The 20000-nt window shown below is 48.7% G+C and overlaps 1 protein-coding gene across 1 annotated transcript in view; it reads left to right on the top strand.

Moving 5' to 3' along the window:
- wwox (WW domain containing oxidoreductase) overlaps nucleotides 1-18768 on the top strand; it is a 60190-nt gene extending 41422 nt beyond the window's left edge. Inside the window, exons 7-8 of the mRNA XM_056598708.1 lie at nucleotides 13483-13668; nucleotides 18486-18768. Coding sequence (XP_056454683.1) covers nucleotides 13483-13668; nucleotides 18486-18768 — 469 coding nt within the window. The remainder of the gene's footprint in view (nucleotides 1-13482; nucleotides 13669-18485) is intronic.
- Nucleotides 18769-20000: the final 1232 nt, after the last annotated feature.

The following is a 20000-nucleotide window of genomic DNA, read 5'->3' as shown; positions in this document are numbered from 1 at the left end:
GGAGAGGTAGGGCAGTCGTAGCCCATGGCAGCCCCGGGGCAGGCTATGGCCGCGGAGGGCACGGGGCCTGGGCCAGAGCCAAACGCCATGGCGGCTGTCCTCTCCGTCCCTCGCTCTCTCTCTCGCACGCACCCCCCCCTCTCTCTCTCTCTCTCTCTCTCGTTCTCTCTCTCTCTCTCTCTCTCTCTCTCTCTCTCTCTCTCTCTCTCTCTCTCTCTCTCTCTCTCTCTCTCTCTCTCTCTCTCTCTCTCTCTCTCTCTTTCTCTCTCTCTCTCTTTCTCTCTCTCTCTCTCTCTCTCTTTCTCTTCCTCCCTCTCTTCCTCCCTCTCTCTCTCTCTCTCCCCCTCTGTCACGCCAAATGCTCAACCCATTGGACGCACACTCGTTCTGTTTAGCCACACTGACTCTCTGACTGACGGTTGGTTGGTCTGTCTGTCTTTCTGTTTGCGTAGATATCCGTTGTCCCACTGTCCGATTGGCGGTCTCTCTGTCTGTCTGTCTCTCTGTCTGTCTGTCCGTCTCTGTGTTTGTGTCGATGGCAGTCTTTCCGTCTGTCTCTCTGTTTGCATGTATGTCTGTCTGTCTGTCTGTGGGTTGTATTTCTTCATTAGCTGTACTGCCGAGGCCCAACGGGCTGGGGCCAGGCTGGGGTACGAGACGTTGTGTGTGTGGGGGGGGGGGGGGTCCCTGGGGACGTCGGAGTACATTAATTCTCATCAGAAGGGGGGCAGAGTGGAGACTGGGAGCTGGGAGCTGGGAATGGCACTGGGCAGCTGTCCCAGTCTCCCACCACTCTATTACCACTGCACGCATGTCTTCAGGCGTCACGCACACGCACACATGCGCACATTTACACGCACACACACACACACACACAAACACACGCACACGTGCAAACGTGCACACGTACGTACTCACACACACACGCACAGACATGCACAAGCACACACACACACACACGCCTAAACGGTCTTGCATAATTTCACACACACACAACAACACACACATATATACGCTAACATACATGCACATACACAAACAGGCAATTATGAGCGCAGACCTTTTGACCTCTCTTGGTGAATATAAATACACATTTGTGCAAACATACATAATCAAACACACTCACACACACACTGCGACGCCATTGACAGGTGAAATGTAATCAGAGCTTTGTTCTTTTCCTTTGTTCCTTTTCTTTTCCTCCTCTGCTTTATTTGCAGTGTTTTATTCGGCACTGGGTTCCAACCCCCCCTCGCTGCCTTCAGCCTGCTTTAACCGGCTGTCATCTGTAATAAAACGACCTGCATATTGACGTTTGTGTGCATAGTCGCTGTGAGCTGTGGTTGACCAGACGGCAGTAATGTCACGATGTTCAACTCTTTAACACGTGGCTCTTTACCTTTGATTATGCAGCTGGGACGTCACCTTTATTTTGAACTATGTTATGTTTTACTGTATTTTTTAAACATGCAGTTCTTCTGTCACGGAAGCACAGTGTGCTGTGCGTTAAATCAATAATTGCAGTATTTTGACCGTACATTAATTAAGTATGCACTGCTGAAGGAAGGTCTGCCTTTTAGCCTGGATCTGTTACATTTTACATTCACTTTGTGTGTGCGTATGAATCTATGAATGAATGTACATTTTTCCGTGTTTGAATGTGAATATGCATGTACGTGCCTGTGTGTGTGTGTGTCTGTGTGTGTGCATGAGCACACGCACACACACACACACACACACACACACACACACGCACACAGGCACACACACACACACACACACTCCACTAGCCCGGTGTTTACCTTTTTAATAACGCCACGGCGTTAATGACGAGCGCCGGATCCCCAGCGCGCTCTCCCAGGCAATCTCCTCCTGCTGGCCCCCATCATCAGCGGGGTCAGGGGTCAGCGCCGGGGGGGGGTGTTATTCCAGGTAAATATACCCGCTCACGCCCCCCCCCGTCCCCGTCGGGCTGTTAGCGCTGCGTTCTGACCGGCGCTGAGGAGGCCTTAATGTGGAGGCAGGGACCGCACGGTGAGCGGCGGCGCTAGGCCTATTAAAGACCTTCATTACCCGCGCGCTTATGAGAGAGGGACCGGCAGGTGGGCAGTTGGATTAACAGGCTGCACCCTCCGAGCAGACTCAGCGGAGCTCGCTGGTGGGCGGAGCTCGCTGGGGTGGCGGGGGGGGTGGGCGGGTCTCTCCTCTCTGCTGGGTGTCCCACCCACAAAGTTTTCTGTTTTTCCGCTTGTTTTGTTTTATTGGTACGCCCTTATTGTTTGGACAGGGGTTTTGTTTCTTGTCGATGATCCAATGATGCGTCTGAAGTAGTTGTCTCGGCTGTTCTTCGTTGAGCCGTGGGTACAGAAGGCGAGGTAGCTCGACGCGCTTCCAAACAATTCCAATCACTCGCGATTTCAAAAAATGATTATATTTATTTTACAGCTCCAAAAAAGAACAAAACTTTCTTCTAAATAAAGGAAAACTTACTGGCAAACGAATAAATCATTGAAAGCAACGAGTGAACTTATATAAGCGGTCGAAAGACTTTTTTAACCCACCGCCTCTTTTCCCTTGACACTTAGTTTATTCATCCGAACCAAACACACACCTGGCCTAAGTACCTGAGCAGTGCGTAAAGCCCGCCCACAGACACCTACAGCAGGTATCAGAAAACAAAGCAGCCATAAATAGTATTAATAATATGCTAAATAAACTATTCAAAATTTAGCTTTCATTTCACAATTTCTGTTTCCATAAACAATAAACAAGTCAGACATAAGAGTGAATAGAAAATCAATACTCGTTAAAACGGCTGCGACATTCCGGCCCCTAATTGTAATACTCTATTACCAATTATCAAAGATCAAACATCTTTAAGAAGCCGTTATAACACAGTAACAAAACAACTTTTCTTTTCCTTTTTTTTACATTCCATAGAGCCTTGTTGGCTATTCAAAATCCAGTTGAGCAAAACATGATTGTCTATGAGACACAAAAAAAGGGAAGCCTAAATGCTTACTCGTGTGAACAGTTCATTCAAAAAGGTCAAATGTCTCTTCTTATGTGAAAAAAGGTTTCTTCACGCTGCCACGATGCAGCGTCGCAATGTCTTGTGTATGCATGTGTGTGCATGTAGGTGCATGTGGGTGCAACAGGGTAAGCCTAGAGCCGGGGCAGACTCCAGAACTTGGGGACTTTACTCTGCCTCCAACAGCAGACACAGCCGGGTGACGGGCCGCTCCAATACGGATGTTCTTGTCTTGAGACGAACACGGCGAACATGTCCTTTAGAGTCGGCCATTGTCTCTGTGATGCGTCCCATGAGCCACGAGTTCCTGGGTGATGCATCCTCCACCACAAGAACGAGGTCCCCAACTGTGAAGTTCCTCCGTGGTTTCTGCCACTTTTGGCGCTTCTGCATCATTGTGAGGTATTCCTTGACCCACCTTTTCCAGAACATGTCTGTGATATATTGCACTTGCCTCCATCTTTTACGAGTGTATGAGTCCTCCTTCATGAACAAACCGGGTGGCATTATTGGTTTACCTTTGAGCTGCAGGATGTGATTGGGCGTTAGTGCTTCGATATCATTAGGATCATCGCTGGATGGTGTAATGGGACGATCGTTTAGTATAGCCTCTGCCTCACACATAGCCGTTTGAAGGGTCTCATCATTAAGAGTTTGCTGTTTAAGCACTGAATAGAGCGCTTTCTTGACCTGCTGTATGAGGCGCTCCCAGGCACCTCCATGGTGCGCTCCGTGGGGAGGATTAAAGGTCCACTTTATTTCCTCTTGCAAAAGAGTTTTCTGGATCTTCCCTTGGTTGAGCGCCCGAAGGGCCTCTTTCAGCTCTCGATTAGAGCTCACGAAGTTAGTTCCATTGTCCGACCTCATCTCCTTCACTTGTCCTCTTCGACATATAAATCTCCTGAGAGCATTTATACATGCGTCTGTGTCAAGACTGTGTGCTACCTCCAGGTGGACTGCACGTGATGCCAGACAGGTAAATATTACCCCGTATCGTTTTACTGTACTTCTGCCCTGTTTAACATCGATGGGCCCAAAGTAGTCCACCCCGACGTGGGTAAACGGAGGGAGCTCTGGCGAGACGCGGTCGACAGGAAGGTCTGCCATCTTTTGGTTTCCAGCCCTTTGGCGTCGAAGCTTGCAGGCTAAGCATTCCCTGATGACTGCTCTGGCTGCTGCGTTGGCGTGGAGTATCCAATATTTACGACGGAGAGTGGAAAGCATGTGATTCCGCCCACTGTGGCCGACCATTTCATGTATGTGACGAAGAATGATCTTAGAAACATGGCTGGATTTGGGCAGTATGGCTGGGTGCTTTGTTTCTTCTGGAAGAGCTGCTCTGCTCAGCCTCCCACCAACTCTCAAGACACCATCTACTACAATTGGGTCAAGTTGGACCAAAGAACTTGTCTTTTTGACTGTGCCTTTTACCAATGAAGCCAGTTCTTCTGGGAAGCTTTGTTTTTGCACGAAGCATATAATGGCCTTTTCTGCCTCAGCCATGTCTTCAATAGCAAGCCTTTGTGTCTTAAGGCTGGCTTTGAACTGCTGCATGTGTTTGGCTACTATGTCATCTTGTTTGCTGGAGCCTTGGTGCATGGCAAGCGCCTTGGCTCGTTCCTGACGCAGTTGCTTAAGCAGGTCTTTATATTTGAGGATCCATCCCACTGCTCTTTTTAAGTCAATCCAGCTTGAGAAGTAACTTAGTAGGATAGCAGTGGGAGATTCACTGGGCTGTAGCACTGCTGCATAGACCGGTACCACATTCCTTACTTCTGGATCCTCTACAGAGATCACGCCTGGATCTTCATCGTGCCCTGGCCATTTGCATGGATGTGTTTTTAGAAACTCTGGGCCATGGATCCATGTTTTGGACTTAAGAAAGGCGTCTGTCCGGATGCCACGTGAAGCTACGTCAGCGGGATTGAGCTTGGAGCTGACGTAGTTCCATTGAGGGACTTTGGACAGTGTCCGTATGATGGCAACTCTGTTCGCCACAAAGGTTTTGAACCTTGCTGTTGTGCTTGCAATGTACTTCAAAACGGACGTACTGTCTGTCCAGTACTTCGATTCCTCCAATGGAATTTGCAGCTCTGTTTTCAGCATGCGGTCCATACGCACCGCCAAGACTGCCGCTGCAAGCTCCATTCTGGGGATGGTGGTCTGCTTGAGGGGTGCTACTTTTGCCTTGCCCATGATGAAAACAGTGTGCACTTCATCTTTGCGGTTAGTGAGTCTGAGGTATGACACTGTTCCTAGGCCAACTTCACTTGCGTCACAAAAGTGGTGCAGCTGTATGGATGAGATCTCACCAAAGCCTTTGGGCGTGATACATCTGCTCACAGAGAATTCGTCCAATAGCGTCAATTGTCTTAACCATCTCTGCCACCTGTCGGCATGTTCTTGTGGAATTTTGTCATCCCACCCCAGCTTGGCCTTACATAACTCCTGAAGGATTTGCTTGGCAGATAGCACGACCGGTGCCAAGAACCCTAAAGGGTCATAGACTGAACTCACAACTGACAGGATGCCACGTCTTGTTGTTGGCTGTGGTTTCAGCACTGTGCTGAAGGTGAATGCGTCACTTTCGACATCCCACTGAGTTCCGAGGGCCCGTTCCATGGGAAGTTTATCCCTGTCGAGATTTAGAGTCTTGACCTCTTTAGCTCTTTCTTCCTCAGGGATCATGGCAAGGATAGAGCGATGATTACTGATCCATTTGTTCAAATGGAAGCCTCCTTTGCTGCACATACTTTTGAGGTTTCTGTACAGCCATGCTGCTTTTTCCACGGAGCTCACTGCCTTAAGACAATCATCAACGTAAAAACTCTGTCTTACAGTGTCCACAACCTCAGCTGGGTAGTCATGCTGGTTATCCTCTGCTGTCTTTAGCAGGGCGAAAGTGGCGCAGCTGGGTGACGATACAGCTCCAAAGATGTGGACTGTCATCCTATGATCAATGAGCTCTTTAGTAATGTCCCCGTCTGGCCACCAGAGGAAGCGCAAGAAGTCCACATCTTCTCTTGCCACTCTCACCTGATGGAACATGCCTTCGATGTCGGTCATCAGAGCAATAGGACCCAGACGAAACCTCAACATCACCCCGATCAGCTTGTTGGTCAAGTCTGGCCCTTGCAGCAATTCTCTATTCAGAGAGGTTCCATGAAACGTCGAAGCACAGTCAAACACCACACGTAACTTCTTTTTGCGTGGGTGGTAGACCCCATGATGTGGTATGTACCACACTTTGCCACTTTTTGTTTGCAACTCATCTTGGGGTATGACCTCCGCATATCCTTTTATCAGCACATCCTGCATGAAATCCTTATATTCTTCAAAGAATGTTTGGTCTTTGTTAAACCTCTTAAGCAGCTGTTGTGCTCTTTGTAGGGCGCTGTGCCTGTTATTGGGCATGTTGACACCTGGCTCACGAAATGGCAGCTTGAGGTAGTAATGTCCATCCTCTAGAACTGCTGAGTCTGAGACTATGTTCATGAACTGCTTGTCCTCCACAGACATTTCTTGCTTTTCATAATGCTGCTCAGCAAAATCTTGATTGTACTGCTGGGTTAGAATATCTTCCAAACTGGAAATGTCTATCCTGTTGACCAATACAGGATGACAGTCGCTCATGCAGTCCTTTTGACCAAGTGGGCCATTTATTACCCATCCTAGGAGGGTTTCGACAGCAAACGGTCCATTACCTTTGCTGTTAATGACTCTCCATGGTTCCAACACTTTAGGAGCGTTTGCACCAATCAGTAGCCCGATGCTGGCTTCGATTGGCTCCAGTTCAACATCCTTCAGGTAAGGCCATTCTTTGAGGTCCTCTTCTGTAGGTATGTTGTCTTTGCATACAGGGATTGACTCTTGTGAGAAAACATCTGGCAGCTGAATGAATGTGTTACCTTTGAGCCCAGCCACCTCCATTCCAGGGATCTTATAACTGGTCACAGGCTTCTCCTGGCCCATAGTTTTGAGCAGAACCTTCACTTTCTTTCCTCTGGCATTTAGCTCTGTCATTAATTCTTCTGTGCAAAAGGTGGCGGTGCTTCCTGGGTCAAGGAAAGCGTATGTCTGCACAACCTTTGTTCCTTTGCACAGCTTTACTTGGACAGGAACAATCGACAGCTTACATGCATTGTTACCGGCCCCAATAAGGCTGCCAGCATCCAAGGAGACAAGGCTTGATGTGATCTTCGCTGATTCCCCAAAATCTCTTTTGGTAACCTGAGATTCCACCTTCTCTTTCAAGTTGAAGTGCAGAATGCTTGGGTGGTTTTGGTGGCAAACTTGACATGTCATTCTGTTTTTGCAATATCTGCTCATGTGTCCTCTTCCCAAACATCCAAAGCACAGACCTTCACTTTTCATAAACTCCACCTTTTCATTATTGTGTTTACTTTTTAGGACATCACAAAACTCCAAAGAGTGGTCTTTGCTACAGTACAGGCAGGGCTTCTCAAGAGTGGTTGAGGTTTCTTGTTTTTTCTCCTTTTGGTTGAATTTGGGTTGGTTTGGTTTACTTTCCTTTTGCTCTGAACGCTCGGACATGGTTGCGACAGTTGTAGCAAAACTACTCCCCCTACTAGCTGGTTTATAAGGGTTTTTGTGTGCTGGCCTTTTTGTCTTTAGCACACATTTGTTATCAGTCACATCATGTATGTCACCAAAAAAAGGATCCAGAACGACTCTGGACTGTTTTTCCACAAATTCAACAAGGTCTTTAAACTTGGCTCGCCTTTTGCTCCTTTCCTGAACATCGCAGCTTATTGTTCTCCATCTATCTCGGAGTTTAAAGGGTAATTTGGATACCATTGCCCTCAAGTGAGATGGTGTCTCCAGCTCTTCCATAAAATGAACTTCTTTCATTATATTGAAGCAGCTTCGCAGAAACAGCGCATACGACCTTAACGCTGGTCCATCCTCTGCTTTTATTGGAGGCCAACTCAGGACCTTATCCATGTGTGCTGATGTCAGCTTCATTACATTGCCGAAGTGCCATTCAAGTTGCTCTTTTGCTTCTCTGAGCCCCCTTTCTGGGTCCATGTGGAGGAAGCTACGAACCAGCAGGTTGGGTTCTCCCTTTGTGTATTGCTCCAAGTAAAATAATTTGTCCTGTGCATTGTCCACCTTGCGCTCTATTCCTTGTTCAAATGCCATAATGAACGATCTGTATTGTAGGGCATCACCATCAAATGTAGGAATTTCTCTGGAAGGAAGTAAAGCTGCTTGGTGTTGCTTTACGAGCAATTCAGTTATTTCATTTTGTTTTCTCATGACGTCGGTGAGACCATTCTCATTGCTTTTATATGAGTTTCCATCTCCTTGGTCATGATCTAGGTTTTTGCTTTTAAATTTTGCTTTAAAGGGAGGAGCTTGGTGAGAAATGTTTGATTTCACGGAGTATTGAGGTTTGGGAGGTTTTTGGTTTGTTACTGGAATCAGGTATTCGGTACATGCTCCAGACATTTCCAACTGATGTATTGGTGATATGCTTTCTGATTTTAATTGCTTTGATGTTGATGGTTTGTGATTTCTTTGTGTGGTTATTGATGGTTGGGGTGCTTGTCCAGCAGCCAATGACTCACTCTCCATGTAAACATTAACTTTTGCTTCTGCAGCAGCCAATTCAGCCTCTATAGCAAGCCTTTCCCCCTTTGCTATTATTTGAGCTTGTTGCATATCCAGAGCATGTTTCATCGTCAATGCTTGCACTTTAGCCATCAGAGCAGCACGTTCTGCCTTAGCCTTTAAACAAGCAGAGGACGCTCCGGAGGCGGAGCTGGAGGAGCTGGCTTTCCTTGGGGCTTTATTTGTTTGAGATACGCTGTCCTCTGGTCCCACAGCTTTATCTTTATGCCCCTCATCCACCACGCCTTTCATTTCAGCATCATCATCGTAGTCATCATCATTATTTTCCTCTTCGTCCTCAACCTCCTCGGTTATTTCCACACCATCCATCCATTTGTTAATGCCGTTTATAAACTCTCTGAAAAGGCCGATCTTTGGCTCAAACCAGTCCGTATTATCTGCCTCCTTTTCCTCTTCGTTTGAAAGGAGGTTTTGCACGGTGTTTTGCGCCTCAATAAATTCTTCCACATATTTATTGAAAACCTCTGCGTGTTTGCGAACATTTTCGTTACTTTCCCCAAACTCCAATGAAGCATTGATTTCATTCTTTTTACGCGTTAAAACGCTGAGCTTTCCCCTGCGCGATGCGATTGCCTTTATCAAAAGCGTTTCATCTGCTTTTCCAGTGACAGACATTGCAACACAGGTTGTGGTATTTGATTCACTTTGAATTCACTTTTAGACCAAGGCACACAAGAGACATCCAACACTTTTATTCGGCGCCGTTTCCTTGTTACTGACAGTAACACTCATTGCGAGAATCCATCTACTCACAAACTGCAGAAACTCCTTCCATTGTCTCCGCTGCTTGTGTGGTCCTTTTCTTTTGAAGACAACTTATTTTTCTTCAATTGACAAAACTCTTTCGACTTAAATGTCTCGGCTGTTCTTCGTTGAGCCGTGGGTACAGAAGGCGAGGTAGCTCGACGCGCTTCCAAACAATTCCAATCACTCGCGATTTCAAAAAATGATTATATTTATTTTACAGCTCCAAAAAAGAACAAAACTTTCTTCTAAATAAAGGAAAACTTACTGGCAAACGAATAAATCATTGAAAGCAACGAGTGAACTTATATAAGCGGTCGAAAGACTTTTTTAACCCACCGCCTCTTTTCCCTTGACACTTAGTTTATTCATCCGAACCAAACACACACCTGGCCTAAGTACCTGAGCAGTGCGTAAAGCCCGCCCACAGACACCTACAGCAGGTATCAGAAAACAAAGCAGCCATAAATAGTATTAATAATATGCTAAATAAACTATTCAAAATTTAGCTTTCATTTCACAATTTCTGTTTCCATAAACAATAAACAAGTCAGACATAAGAGTGAATAGAAAATCAATACTCGTTAAAACGGCTGCGACAGTAGTAGTTACGTGTTTCTTACGTGTTCTGATTTGTTTTGGGTATGGGATTAAGGACGGTTTCGCGGAGGTGTCACTCTGAGGTGTTTGGGTGGATACAGGATGGTTAGAGAGGCTGTGAAGGTTCAGCAAGGTCAGGGTGAGGAGTAGGGCTGGGCGATATACCGGTAGTAACATTTATACCGGTATATTTTTGAAAGAGATATGTACAGTAGTTGAGACAATATCGCCATACCGGTATATTATATATTATGTTGATGTTGCCTTGCGAGTGCTATTTTAGAAGGCCGACCGCTGCTCTCTGAGCCTACAAGCCATGTTCAGCTGCTCAATCGCGCCCCTTACATGTACGCAGTGTTCTCCCACGGTGGAGCGAGGGGAAACCAGTGCATCATGGGAAGCAACCACCTTAGAGGTCTGTATATTTGCATCCATTGATTCAGTGGAAGTTTAAAACCCTTCTTCTCTTCATGCAGTGGAATATTATCTTAATGCAACCGGCCCTTATTATCTGTTTGGATCTTGGATATGTACAGTTTGTACACATCCACGTTCCCTGACTTGCAACCGAGGCTTGCCTGGAAACCAGCCAGACAAACTGCAGCAGCAGCCCTTTCACTTCCCTTCATGCTTTACCGTAGCTTTACCATAGCGGCCGTGACCCAGTTGTTTTCGATGTAAAATATAAATATCTGAAAGAGGCGTGTGTTGCATCGATAAAGCGCTGACGTGGACAGTCTGTAGTTCCAGTAAGTTGACTTGTAAGTGACTGGCTTTTTGCTCCTTAATGAACCCAATGTGTTGGGAGGCCTGAAGGTGATCACAGACTCTACTCCTCTGTAATAGCATGGGATGGCTCATTATAGCAAGGCATAACAATCCACACATTAATTTTCCAGCATCCAGTTTTTAATTAATCCGGTAGGCAGTCTTAAACACAGGGTACACAAATTGCCTTCGGCCTCATAATTAATTCTAATGGAAGAAATTAAAAATTGGTGGCGTGTGTTTGGGTTGTTCGGCTGTTACCGTGGTTTCCGAGCTCGCTGAAGCGACACTGTCACCCGACAAGCATTTGTCCGCGCCCCTGACCAATCCTGCCATCTTTGTTCGCTGTCACATGATCGGGGGAACGTTTCGAACCATGTCTGAGGTTCCTTTATTTGTTTTCAAGGAAGCAGTGTCACAGTCGCATGATCAGGTTTGGAAAGGCTTAATCGATACTTCTATTAGGACAGCAATGTGTTTATTATTTTAACTTTGGGTCATCGTTTCAACCCGCCTTTCGCAGGGCCTTCAGTGTCTGCCGGTGTGTCTTGTGGTTCTATGGTTTGGTGGTGACCGAGCGGCAGCCAAACCGCCTGTTTCTGAAGCCCCAGTGGTAGTGCAGTTCCTCTCAGGGCCTGTAGGTTGTTTGCGTCGGGTGAGTGCAAAACGACCAGTGACCCTTCGACCATCCTTATAGATAGGTACTATTGAATATTAATGAGGTTTGGCCATAGACTGTTGCAAGGCGGCCATTCAATTCCCCGCCCTCAGTGGGTCGACAATTTCAAGCAATGGCGGCGGCAGTTACGTGAAATCAACAACCTCATAACTGCGGTGTGTGAACCAACGGGTGACGTCACAGACGCTACCTTCACGTTTATTTACAGTCTGCGGGAGAGACTCCCCTCCCTGGCCTTCTGTGTGAAAGGGTTTTAGGATGGCTATGAAAGGGTTTTAGGATCTCCGTCGATAGTGTTGTTTTCCTTGGCTCTCCGCCAGCTCCATTCAGCGTCTCCTGTAGCTGTCAGACCCTGGGGGATGTCGCCCTGGAAACCACTGTATCATATCAGCGTTACGCCGTCGGTGTCTCCTCGGGCCTGCTGAGGTCTACTGGACTGATAACACTCTGGAACCGGACCCCTCTCTTCCTCTCCCTCCCTCCCCTCCTCTCCTCCTCCTCTCCTCTCTCCCTCCGTCTCTTCTCCCTCCCTTCCTCCTCCTCCTCCTCCCCTCCCTTCCTCCTACTCTCCTCCTCCTCCTCCTCCTCTTCCTCCCCCTCCTCCTCTCCTCCCCTCCTCCTCTCCTCTCCTCTCCTCCTCCTCCCCCTCCTCCTCCTCCTCTTCTCCCTCCCTCCTCCTCCTCCCCTCCCTTCCTCCTACTCTCCTCCTCCTCCTCCTCCTCTTCCTCCTCCTCCTCTTCTCCCTCCCTCCTCCTCCTCCCCTCCCTTCCTCCTCCTCCTCCTCCTCCCCTCTCTCCCTCCGTCTCTTCTCCCTCCCTCCCTCCTCCTCCCCCCCTCCTCCTCTTCTCCCTCCCTCCTCATCTTCCTCATCCTCCTCCTCCCCTCCCCCTCCTCCTCTCCTCTCCTCCTCCTCCCCCTTCTCATCCTCCTCCTCTCCTCCTCCTCCTCCTCCTCCTCCTCTTCCTCTATCTCTTTCTTCCAGGCCTTTAATGTCATAAGTAGACCCCCCTCTACATACTGAACCTGCTGGAGCCCTTTTTTCTGCAATTCATCAAAACAGATTAACTTAGTTTGCACTCTTTTTTTCCCTCAGAAAATGTTATTTTCCAAATTTGAATCAACGTCCGGTGAGCTCATGACAAATGGATAGACGGAGGGTCGTTAGATTTACCTGAAATGATGGCCAACAGGAATCCATGATTTACTTGTAATTATGTAATTCAGGGTTATCACGGTGTGCATTAAGCATCAGAAAATGATGTTCCATCAAATCCATGGCGATGTTGCGTAATCTGGTCTGTCGGTTTCCTTCTGTTCCTTCAAGCCGGTTTTAACGTGTGGAGTCTATTTACCCTCCTGGCTAGGTGGCCACGCGGGATAGCAATTATCCTACAGTCACTTTACAGTACAGCCCAATGAAGCTACAGTGGTTCAAACTCACAGGAAGTACAAACTACACCAAAGTGTAGTTTAAAAAGAGTTCATTAGCTGCCTTTGACACGCGTTATTTATAACATTTTTGACAGTTTGTTGACGATATATTTTGCAGGTGTGTCCTGGATGAATCTCTCTGTGATATGTTTGTTTTGAATTTAGTTTTCAGATCCCGTTTAAATGTATTATACTGATACTAAAACCGTGTCCCGTTGCCTGTGTCATATATTCAGCGGTAGTAATGTTTTCTGATGAACACACAAGCGTCCAGAGTGCATAACACCAAGGCTCCTGACACCCCATAGTGCTTATTACCGTGTCGTTACGCTTTGTCATTCTGTTATACAATAACAACATCAGACGCATTCCTTTCTATAAAACATTTTACTGCATCATTTTGACCCTCCTCAATTTGCTCAATTTGCCAAAAAATACGAAACTACATTTTGGCCTAACATGCAGGTCCGATTCGGCCTAACATGAGGTCCTTCTGCAGCCCTACCTCCCCTGTGTCCCTGCCCCCCTCCCCCCCCAGTCCCTAACCGCCCTGTCTCTCTGCCCCCCCCCACAGCCCCCTGCACGTCCTGGTGTGCAACGCGGCGGTGTGCACACAGCCGTGGCGTCTGACGGAGGACGGGCTGGAGTCCACCTTCCAGATCTGCCACCTGGGACACTTCCTGCTGGTGCAGGGGCTACAGGAAGTCCTGCGGCGGTCAGCGCCCGCCCGCGTCGTCGTGGTCTCCTCCGAGTCCCACAGGTAAGGTGGGGGCGGGGGTGGGGGGGCAGAGAGACATGAGGTCTTCTGAGGCCCCGGATCAGAGACGGTTAAGGGAGGTGAACGCTTTCAAAGGGGTTGGTTGAGATTAGATGTAGCGAGTTGATTCAGCGTTGAATTATAGTGCTGTACTTTATATCGGACTGTTTAAAATGGTTATGTGTAGGACACCAGGTTTAAGAGTGTTGTGGGGTTGAGTTCAGAGTGAGGAGCACATGTGCATCATGTGAAATGTCTACCTGGTTGCAAACTAGGAGCGTGGCCCGCTGTGAAGGTGCGCTCTATATCATGGCTCCTATCGCCGGTATAAACAGCAACGCACACATGTAATGAGTCGGCGATAAGTGGCCCATGGGCCTGGTTCTGCTGAGAAGGCACGACGTCCCCCTTAAGACGTACAGAACATCTACCGTACCGCGGACGTGCAGAACATCTACCGTACCGCGGACGTGCAGAACATCTACCATCCTTAAGACGTACAGAACATCTACCGTACCGCGGACGTACAGAACATCTACCGTACCGCGGACGTACAGAACATCTACCGTACCGCGGACGTACAGAACATCTACCGTACCGCGGACGTGCAGAACATCTACCGTACCGCGGACGTGCAGAACATCTACCATCCTTAGGATGTACAGAACATCTACCATCCTTAAGACGTACAGAACATCTACCATCCTTAAGACGTACAGAACATCTAACATCTTTAAGACGTGCAGAACATCTACCATCCTTAAGACGTACAGAACATCTACCATCCTTAAGACGTACAGAACATCTTCCGTACCGCGGACGCTTTGCAGCGCTGCACACCAACATGGCTGCCGAGGTGCTCTTCATGACTCTGGCGGTCGCTACTGGTTACAGCAAACTATTCCTAAGCAACTCCCTTCAACATCCCATCCAGGAATAAGGAAAGCGTCATTTTTTTATGGTTAACTTTTTTTTCCACACATAACTAAGAAGTACCAAAAGTGAAAGTACTTATATTCTGGCATGATGACTCCTAATCCTCAATGCATCACTGGGAGCTGATGATCCCGTCGGCGGTATCAAGTCGGAGGCATTGAAGCGTCAAACCTTCTGGAGTCTCCGGGTCTCAAGCGTCGAGAACACCCCCCCCCCCCCCTCGCCCCCCTCCCACCCCGTTTCCCACCAACCCCAGCAGCACCAATAAGTTCACAGCTAGTTCCCCACTCCGGGCCGATAGATCAGCCTCAGCGGCTGCGTGTTGTCATGACATGACGGCTTCACTCACACAGCCCCCCCCCCCCCCCCCCCACCCCCCCACACGGGCTGTCGGCTTACATTAAAGCTATCATCAACATGATGGATGGACTGATCAGCCCAAATTTACTCTCATCACATTTCTGTTCTGACGCCGTCTCTCTCTCTCTCTCTGACCCCCTCCCCCTCTCACTCTCTCACACACACACACACACACACACACACACACACACACACACACACACACACACACACACACACACACACACACACACACACACACACACACACACACACACACACACACCCTGATTCAGCCCCTTCTGCTCCCTCTCCACCTCTCTGCCATCAGTTTCTATATATATATATATATATATATGTGGCGCTGCTGTATTCTCTCCCTCAGCTTCCTTTTCTCGTTCGACCTCTCGTCCGTCACTCCCCGCCCCATCGACAGACGTGATGATGTTCTGCTATTTATTTCTGGATCGATCCGCTCTCGATCACTTTGTGATCACGAGACGGTGCGTGAGTGTAGTTTGCGTCTGTGTATGTGTACGCATGTGTTTAAGTGGATGCGCGCGTGCGTCTATGTGTGTCTTCGATTGTGAATGTTTTTGTGTGTATGTGTGTGTAATGTATTCTATGTATTGGTGGCGTTTGTGTGCGTCTGTCTGTGTGTAAATGTGTATATAAATATATTTGTGTGATGGTTTGATAGTCAATATGTGCGTGTGTGTGTGCATATGTTTGTGAGCACATATGTCTATGTATGTATCTATATATATATATATATATATATATATATATATGTGTGTGTGTGTGTCACTGTGACTGTGAACGTTTATGTCAGTGTGTGTGTGTGTGTGTGTGTGTGTGCCTGTGCGTGTGTGTGTGTGTGTGCGCTGAGCGGACCTCCATCGATCCAGGCCGGACCACAGATCGGAGTGATTGATTAGCGCTTGGCAGAGTGACCCGGCGCTGCCGCTGAGTTATTCCAGCAGATCAGCCGTCCCGTGGACGCCGTGAGTTATGCTACGACGGCGGAGCGGCGAGCGCCACGGAGACACGCCTTGACACTCTTATCCGCCAGGGTCACGGCACGCGCGGGCGCGGCTATCCCTCGCCACGGCGGGGGAGACGCGCGAGAGTCGCCAAAGAAATCACATGACATATCCTAAAGTGCGTATTGACTCGGGCAGATTGATGAAAGACCCCGCTCACACAGTAAAAAAAATAGGAAATAAATCCGTCGCAAGAGAGTTATTGTACCGCTGCCGTGGAATCCTTTTGGCAGCGGACAGGTCGCTCAGGATGGAGCTGAACTGATACCGGGCTGGTGTTCCCATCGCACATCTGCACCCCCCCCCCCCCCCCCCCCCCCCCCCCCCCCCCCCCCTCCTCAGTGGCCTGCAGTCCTCATCAAAGAGGCTGCGGGCCGGACCACAGAGTCAGTTACACAGCAGCACAGAACAGAGGGAGCCGGGAATGGCCTCTATCTCGCACGGCATCTGCCCTTCTGTCCACCTCATTTCACACTCTATATTGCGTTTATTTCAAGTCAGTCCCCCCCCCCCCCCCCCCCACACTCCCTTTTTTGTGTGTGGCGTTATTTTTCTATCGCACGTGGACTCCATTTCCTGTTTATTCACTTAGTCCCGCTTCACAAGTGCCGTGTGACCTACGACCCCAGAAGCATATTGTAATCCCTAAGCTCCCTTCCACTGACCTCTGAGGTACAGGCGGGACAGAGACATGGACACATGCGTAATGGATCGACACTTTATCAGCTCCCACACAGGGGCTGGGATTGGAATTGGAATTAGACCGGACACCCTGTTCGGGTGTCCTCCTCCTCCTCCTCCTCCTCCTCCTCCTCCTCCACTTCCTCCTCCTCCTCCTCTTCCTCTTCCTCCACTTCTTCCTCCTCTTCCTCTTCCTCCTATTCCTCCACCTCCTCCTCCTCCTCCTCCTCCTCCTCCTCCTCCTCCTCCTCCTCCTCCTCCTCCTCCTCCTCCTCCTCCTCCTCCTCCTCCTCCTCCTCCTCCTCTTCTTCTTCCTCCTCCTCCTCTTCCTCTTCTTCCTCCTCTTCCTCCTCCTCCTCCTCCTCCTCTATCTCCTCCTTCTTCTTCTTCTTCTTCTTCTTCTTCTTCTTCTTCTTCTTCTTCTTCTTCTTCTTCTTCCTCCTCTATCTCCTCCTCCTCCACACGGGATCTAGTCTGCTCCACACCTAGTCCTCAATAAAGTATTCTATAGGAGAACGAAACGGCAATATCCTCTTCAGTACATTTATGATTGATTCATTGATGAGATCAACATACATTTCACTGGCTCAGATCTGTGTCCTCGAAATGAAAAACCTCCTTCCCGTGTAACTCGGGCCCTGGTGCCACAACGACATGTTAACCAACATGTTAACTGATGGCATGGTTACTTAAAAACAACAAAAAATAAGCAACCGCTCTGGGCATTTTACAGAATTGATTTATCAACCTCCACTTGCTTAAGTAGTTGTGAAGTCGCAGCACATGAAATGAAAAGCCTGCAGATGCTGTAATTTAGCCGAGCAAGGATATGGCGGGAGGCGACGGTAAACAAGCTGCAGCCAGCTTGTAAAATCACAACAGGGAAGCCAGGTGACATTTTGAGTGGTTGTTTTCTAATGACTGGATTAATATGTAGAATGTGTTCCGCTGGTTTGCAGTCTCAGGGTGTCTGACACGTGCACACACGCACAAACACACACGCACACACACACACACACAAACACACACACAAACATGAAGGCCAGCTTTCAGCGCTGTTCATTGGGAGGTTTTGTGTGACTGTTGTGTGTGTGTGTGTGTTTGTGTGTGTGACTGTGACAGAACACAGTGAATGGTGTAATGTTTAAGGAGGCCTTGTCAAACATCTGGACTTTAACAGCTCTGTCTCAGGCAATTAAAGAACATCATGTCACGCCTTTTGATTTGTATGCAGCCAGTGGCACGCATACGGACACACAAACACACACGCAGATGTGGCGTGTACAAGGACACACACACACACACACACACACACACACACACACACACTCTCTTATCAGACTTTTCATACGTTCCTTTATGGACTGTAAGTGAAGAGAGGAAAAAGAAGAGAGAACGACATGTAGCATAAGAACCCCGGGTTGGACTCGACCCTGGGGTCTCCACAGGGAGTCTCGCCTTGTGGTTCTCAGCCCAGCGGGGTTGGAGCCACAGAGCCGCCCAACTAATCAAATGAATCTTTCGGTAAATATTTTATTTTTTTCAAGATTGCAATTTTATGCTTTATTATAGAGTGAGATAGAGAGGAAGGAATGGGAGAGAGAGAGAGGGGAGGAGATTGCAAGGACCACGGGCAGGATTCAAACCCGGGACTCAGCGATCAGGACTGGGCCTATAGGGTACGGGCTCTACACGCTGAGTCACCGGGGCGCCCCTCTTCCGTGTTTTCTGAGCGTTGGATCAGCCTTCAGCTTCCTCCCTGCCTCCCCGTTCCATTCACCCCGGCCCTGCTCTTCTCTGCCCCCCCCCCCCCCCCACCAGGTTCACCGACCTGGTTGACTCCTGTGGCAAGGTGGACCTGGAGCTGCTGTCCCCGGCCCGGAGCAGCTACTGGTCCATGCTGGCCTACAACCGGGCCAAGCTCTGCAACGTGCTGTTCAGCGCCGAGCTGCACCGACGGCTCTCCCCGCACGGCGTCTCCTGCAACGCGGTGCACCCTGGGAACATGATGTACACGGCGATCCACCGCAGCTGGTGGCTCATGACCCTGCTCTTCACCCTGGCCCGGCCCTTCACCAAGTCCATGGTAAGGGTCGTCTCTTAAGCGTCTTCCAGTCACCGGTCGCCGGGGTCGCTTCCGCTGTCTGTTTTGTCGGCCATTGTTCGGTTGTCGTCGCTTCGATTGTTACTCCCGCCGGGAGGATGAATTTCGGTCGCCGTGATGAAAGAGTTTTTTGAGTTTTTATTTGTGGGTGCGTGCATTTTTAACATGCACGTGTGTGTGTGTGTGTGTGTGTGTGTGAGGACAGTGACGTAGCGTGTTTGTTCTGGCTCGTTTCAAAGAGAGAGGGAGAGAGAGAGAGAGAGAGAGGCTCCCCTCTCTCTCTCAGATAGTGTGTGTTCGTGTTAGCGTGTTTGTTTTCATTCCCTCTCGGAGCCCCCTCCTGTCCCTCTGTGTTTAACCCTCCTCTTCAGCCGAGGAGGGGGTTCACTTCTCACACAGGGCACTGTGCCCCCCCCCCCCCCCCCGCTGAGGCTGTGCAGTATTCACAACACACATCCGCTTCCAGAGGGTCGACTGCTGGCGTGTTGTGGGCCTGATGACGGTGTGTGTGTGGTGTGTGTGTCCCTGCTGTGATGTTATCTTTGGGTCAATGCCGCTAAGCCACATAAGATCAGGCGCTGTGCTTTTAATGATTCGTTATGTAAAGCAGGTTTGTAGGCGACGGGGCAGTGTTTAAAACATGGCCAGGGTGGAATGTTTTTGTCGTATCGCACTAATTCTATTAATTAAAGCATATCAACACATACAATCTTAGTTAATACGTTTTATACCAATGATTGCTTAGAATATATCGATTCATACATCCAATACATATGAATGCCGATTAGACATATGAACAATCATACAGTACTTTCATCTCCCGGTGTCCTCTGTCATTCAGTGTGTGCGTGCGCGTGTGCGTGCGTGTTTGCATGTGTGTGTGCGCAAGTGCGAATGCGCACACGCGCGTGTGTGTGTGTGTGCGCGCTTGTGTGTGTTCAGCTATGTATTTGTGCACGTTTCCAGGTGAATAAGAGACGGTTATGAGAGCCATGTGCCTGAGGTTAACGTTCATACACTCTTCAGAGATTACCTATAAAAGCCAACAGCGGGTGATTTAGGGGCGGGCGCGGAGCTGCCGTCCTCTGTCCAGGACGCCCTGGATGGATCGGGACCACTCTACCCTTTAGGCTCCACGGAGCCCTAATGCAGGCTGTCCTTTGACTATTACATCTTTCCATTAGCTACTCTTCATCCTTTATCAATTTAGTGTTTTCACTGAGGGTCGGGCG

This window comes from Gadus chalcogrammus, chromosome 9 (assembly GCF_026213295.1).
Source record: "Gadus chalcogrammus isolate NIFS_2021 chromosome 9, NIFS_Gcha_1.0, whole genome shotgun sequence".
In the NCBI taxonomy this organism is placed as follows: Eukaryota; Metazoa; Chordata; class Actinopteri; order Gadiformes; family Gadidae; genus Gadus; species Gadus chalcogrammus.
The sequence above is the reverse complement of the archived record's forward strand: the minus strand, read 5'-3'. Positions and strand labels throughout refer to the sequence as shown.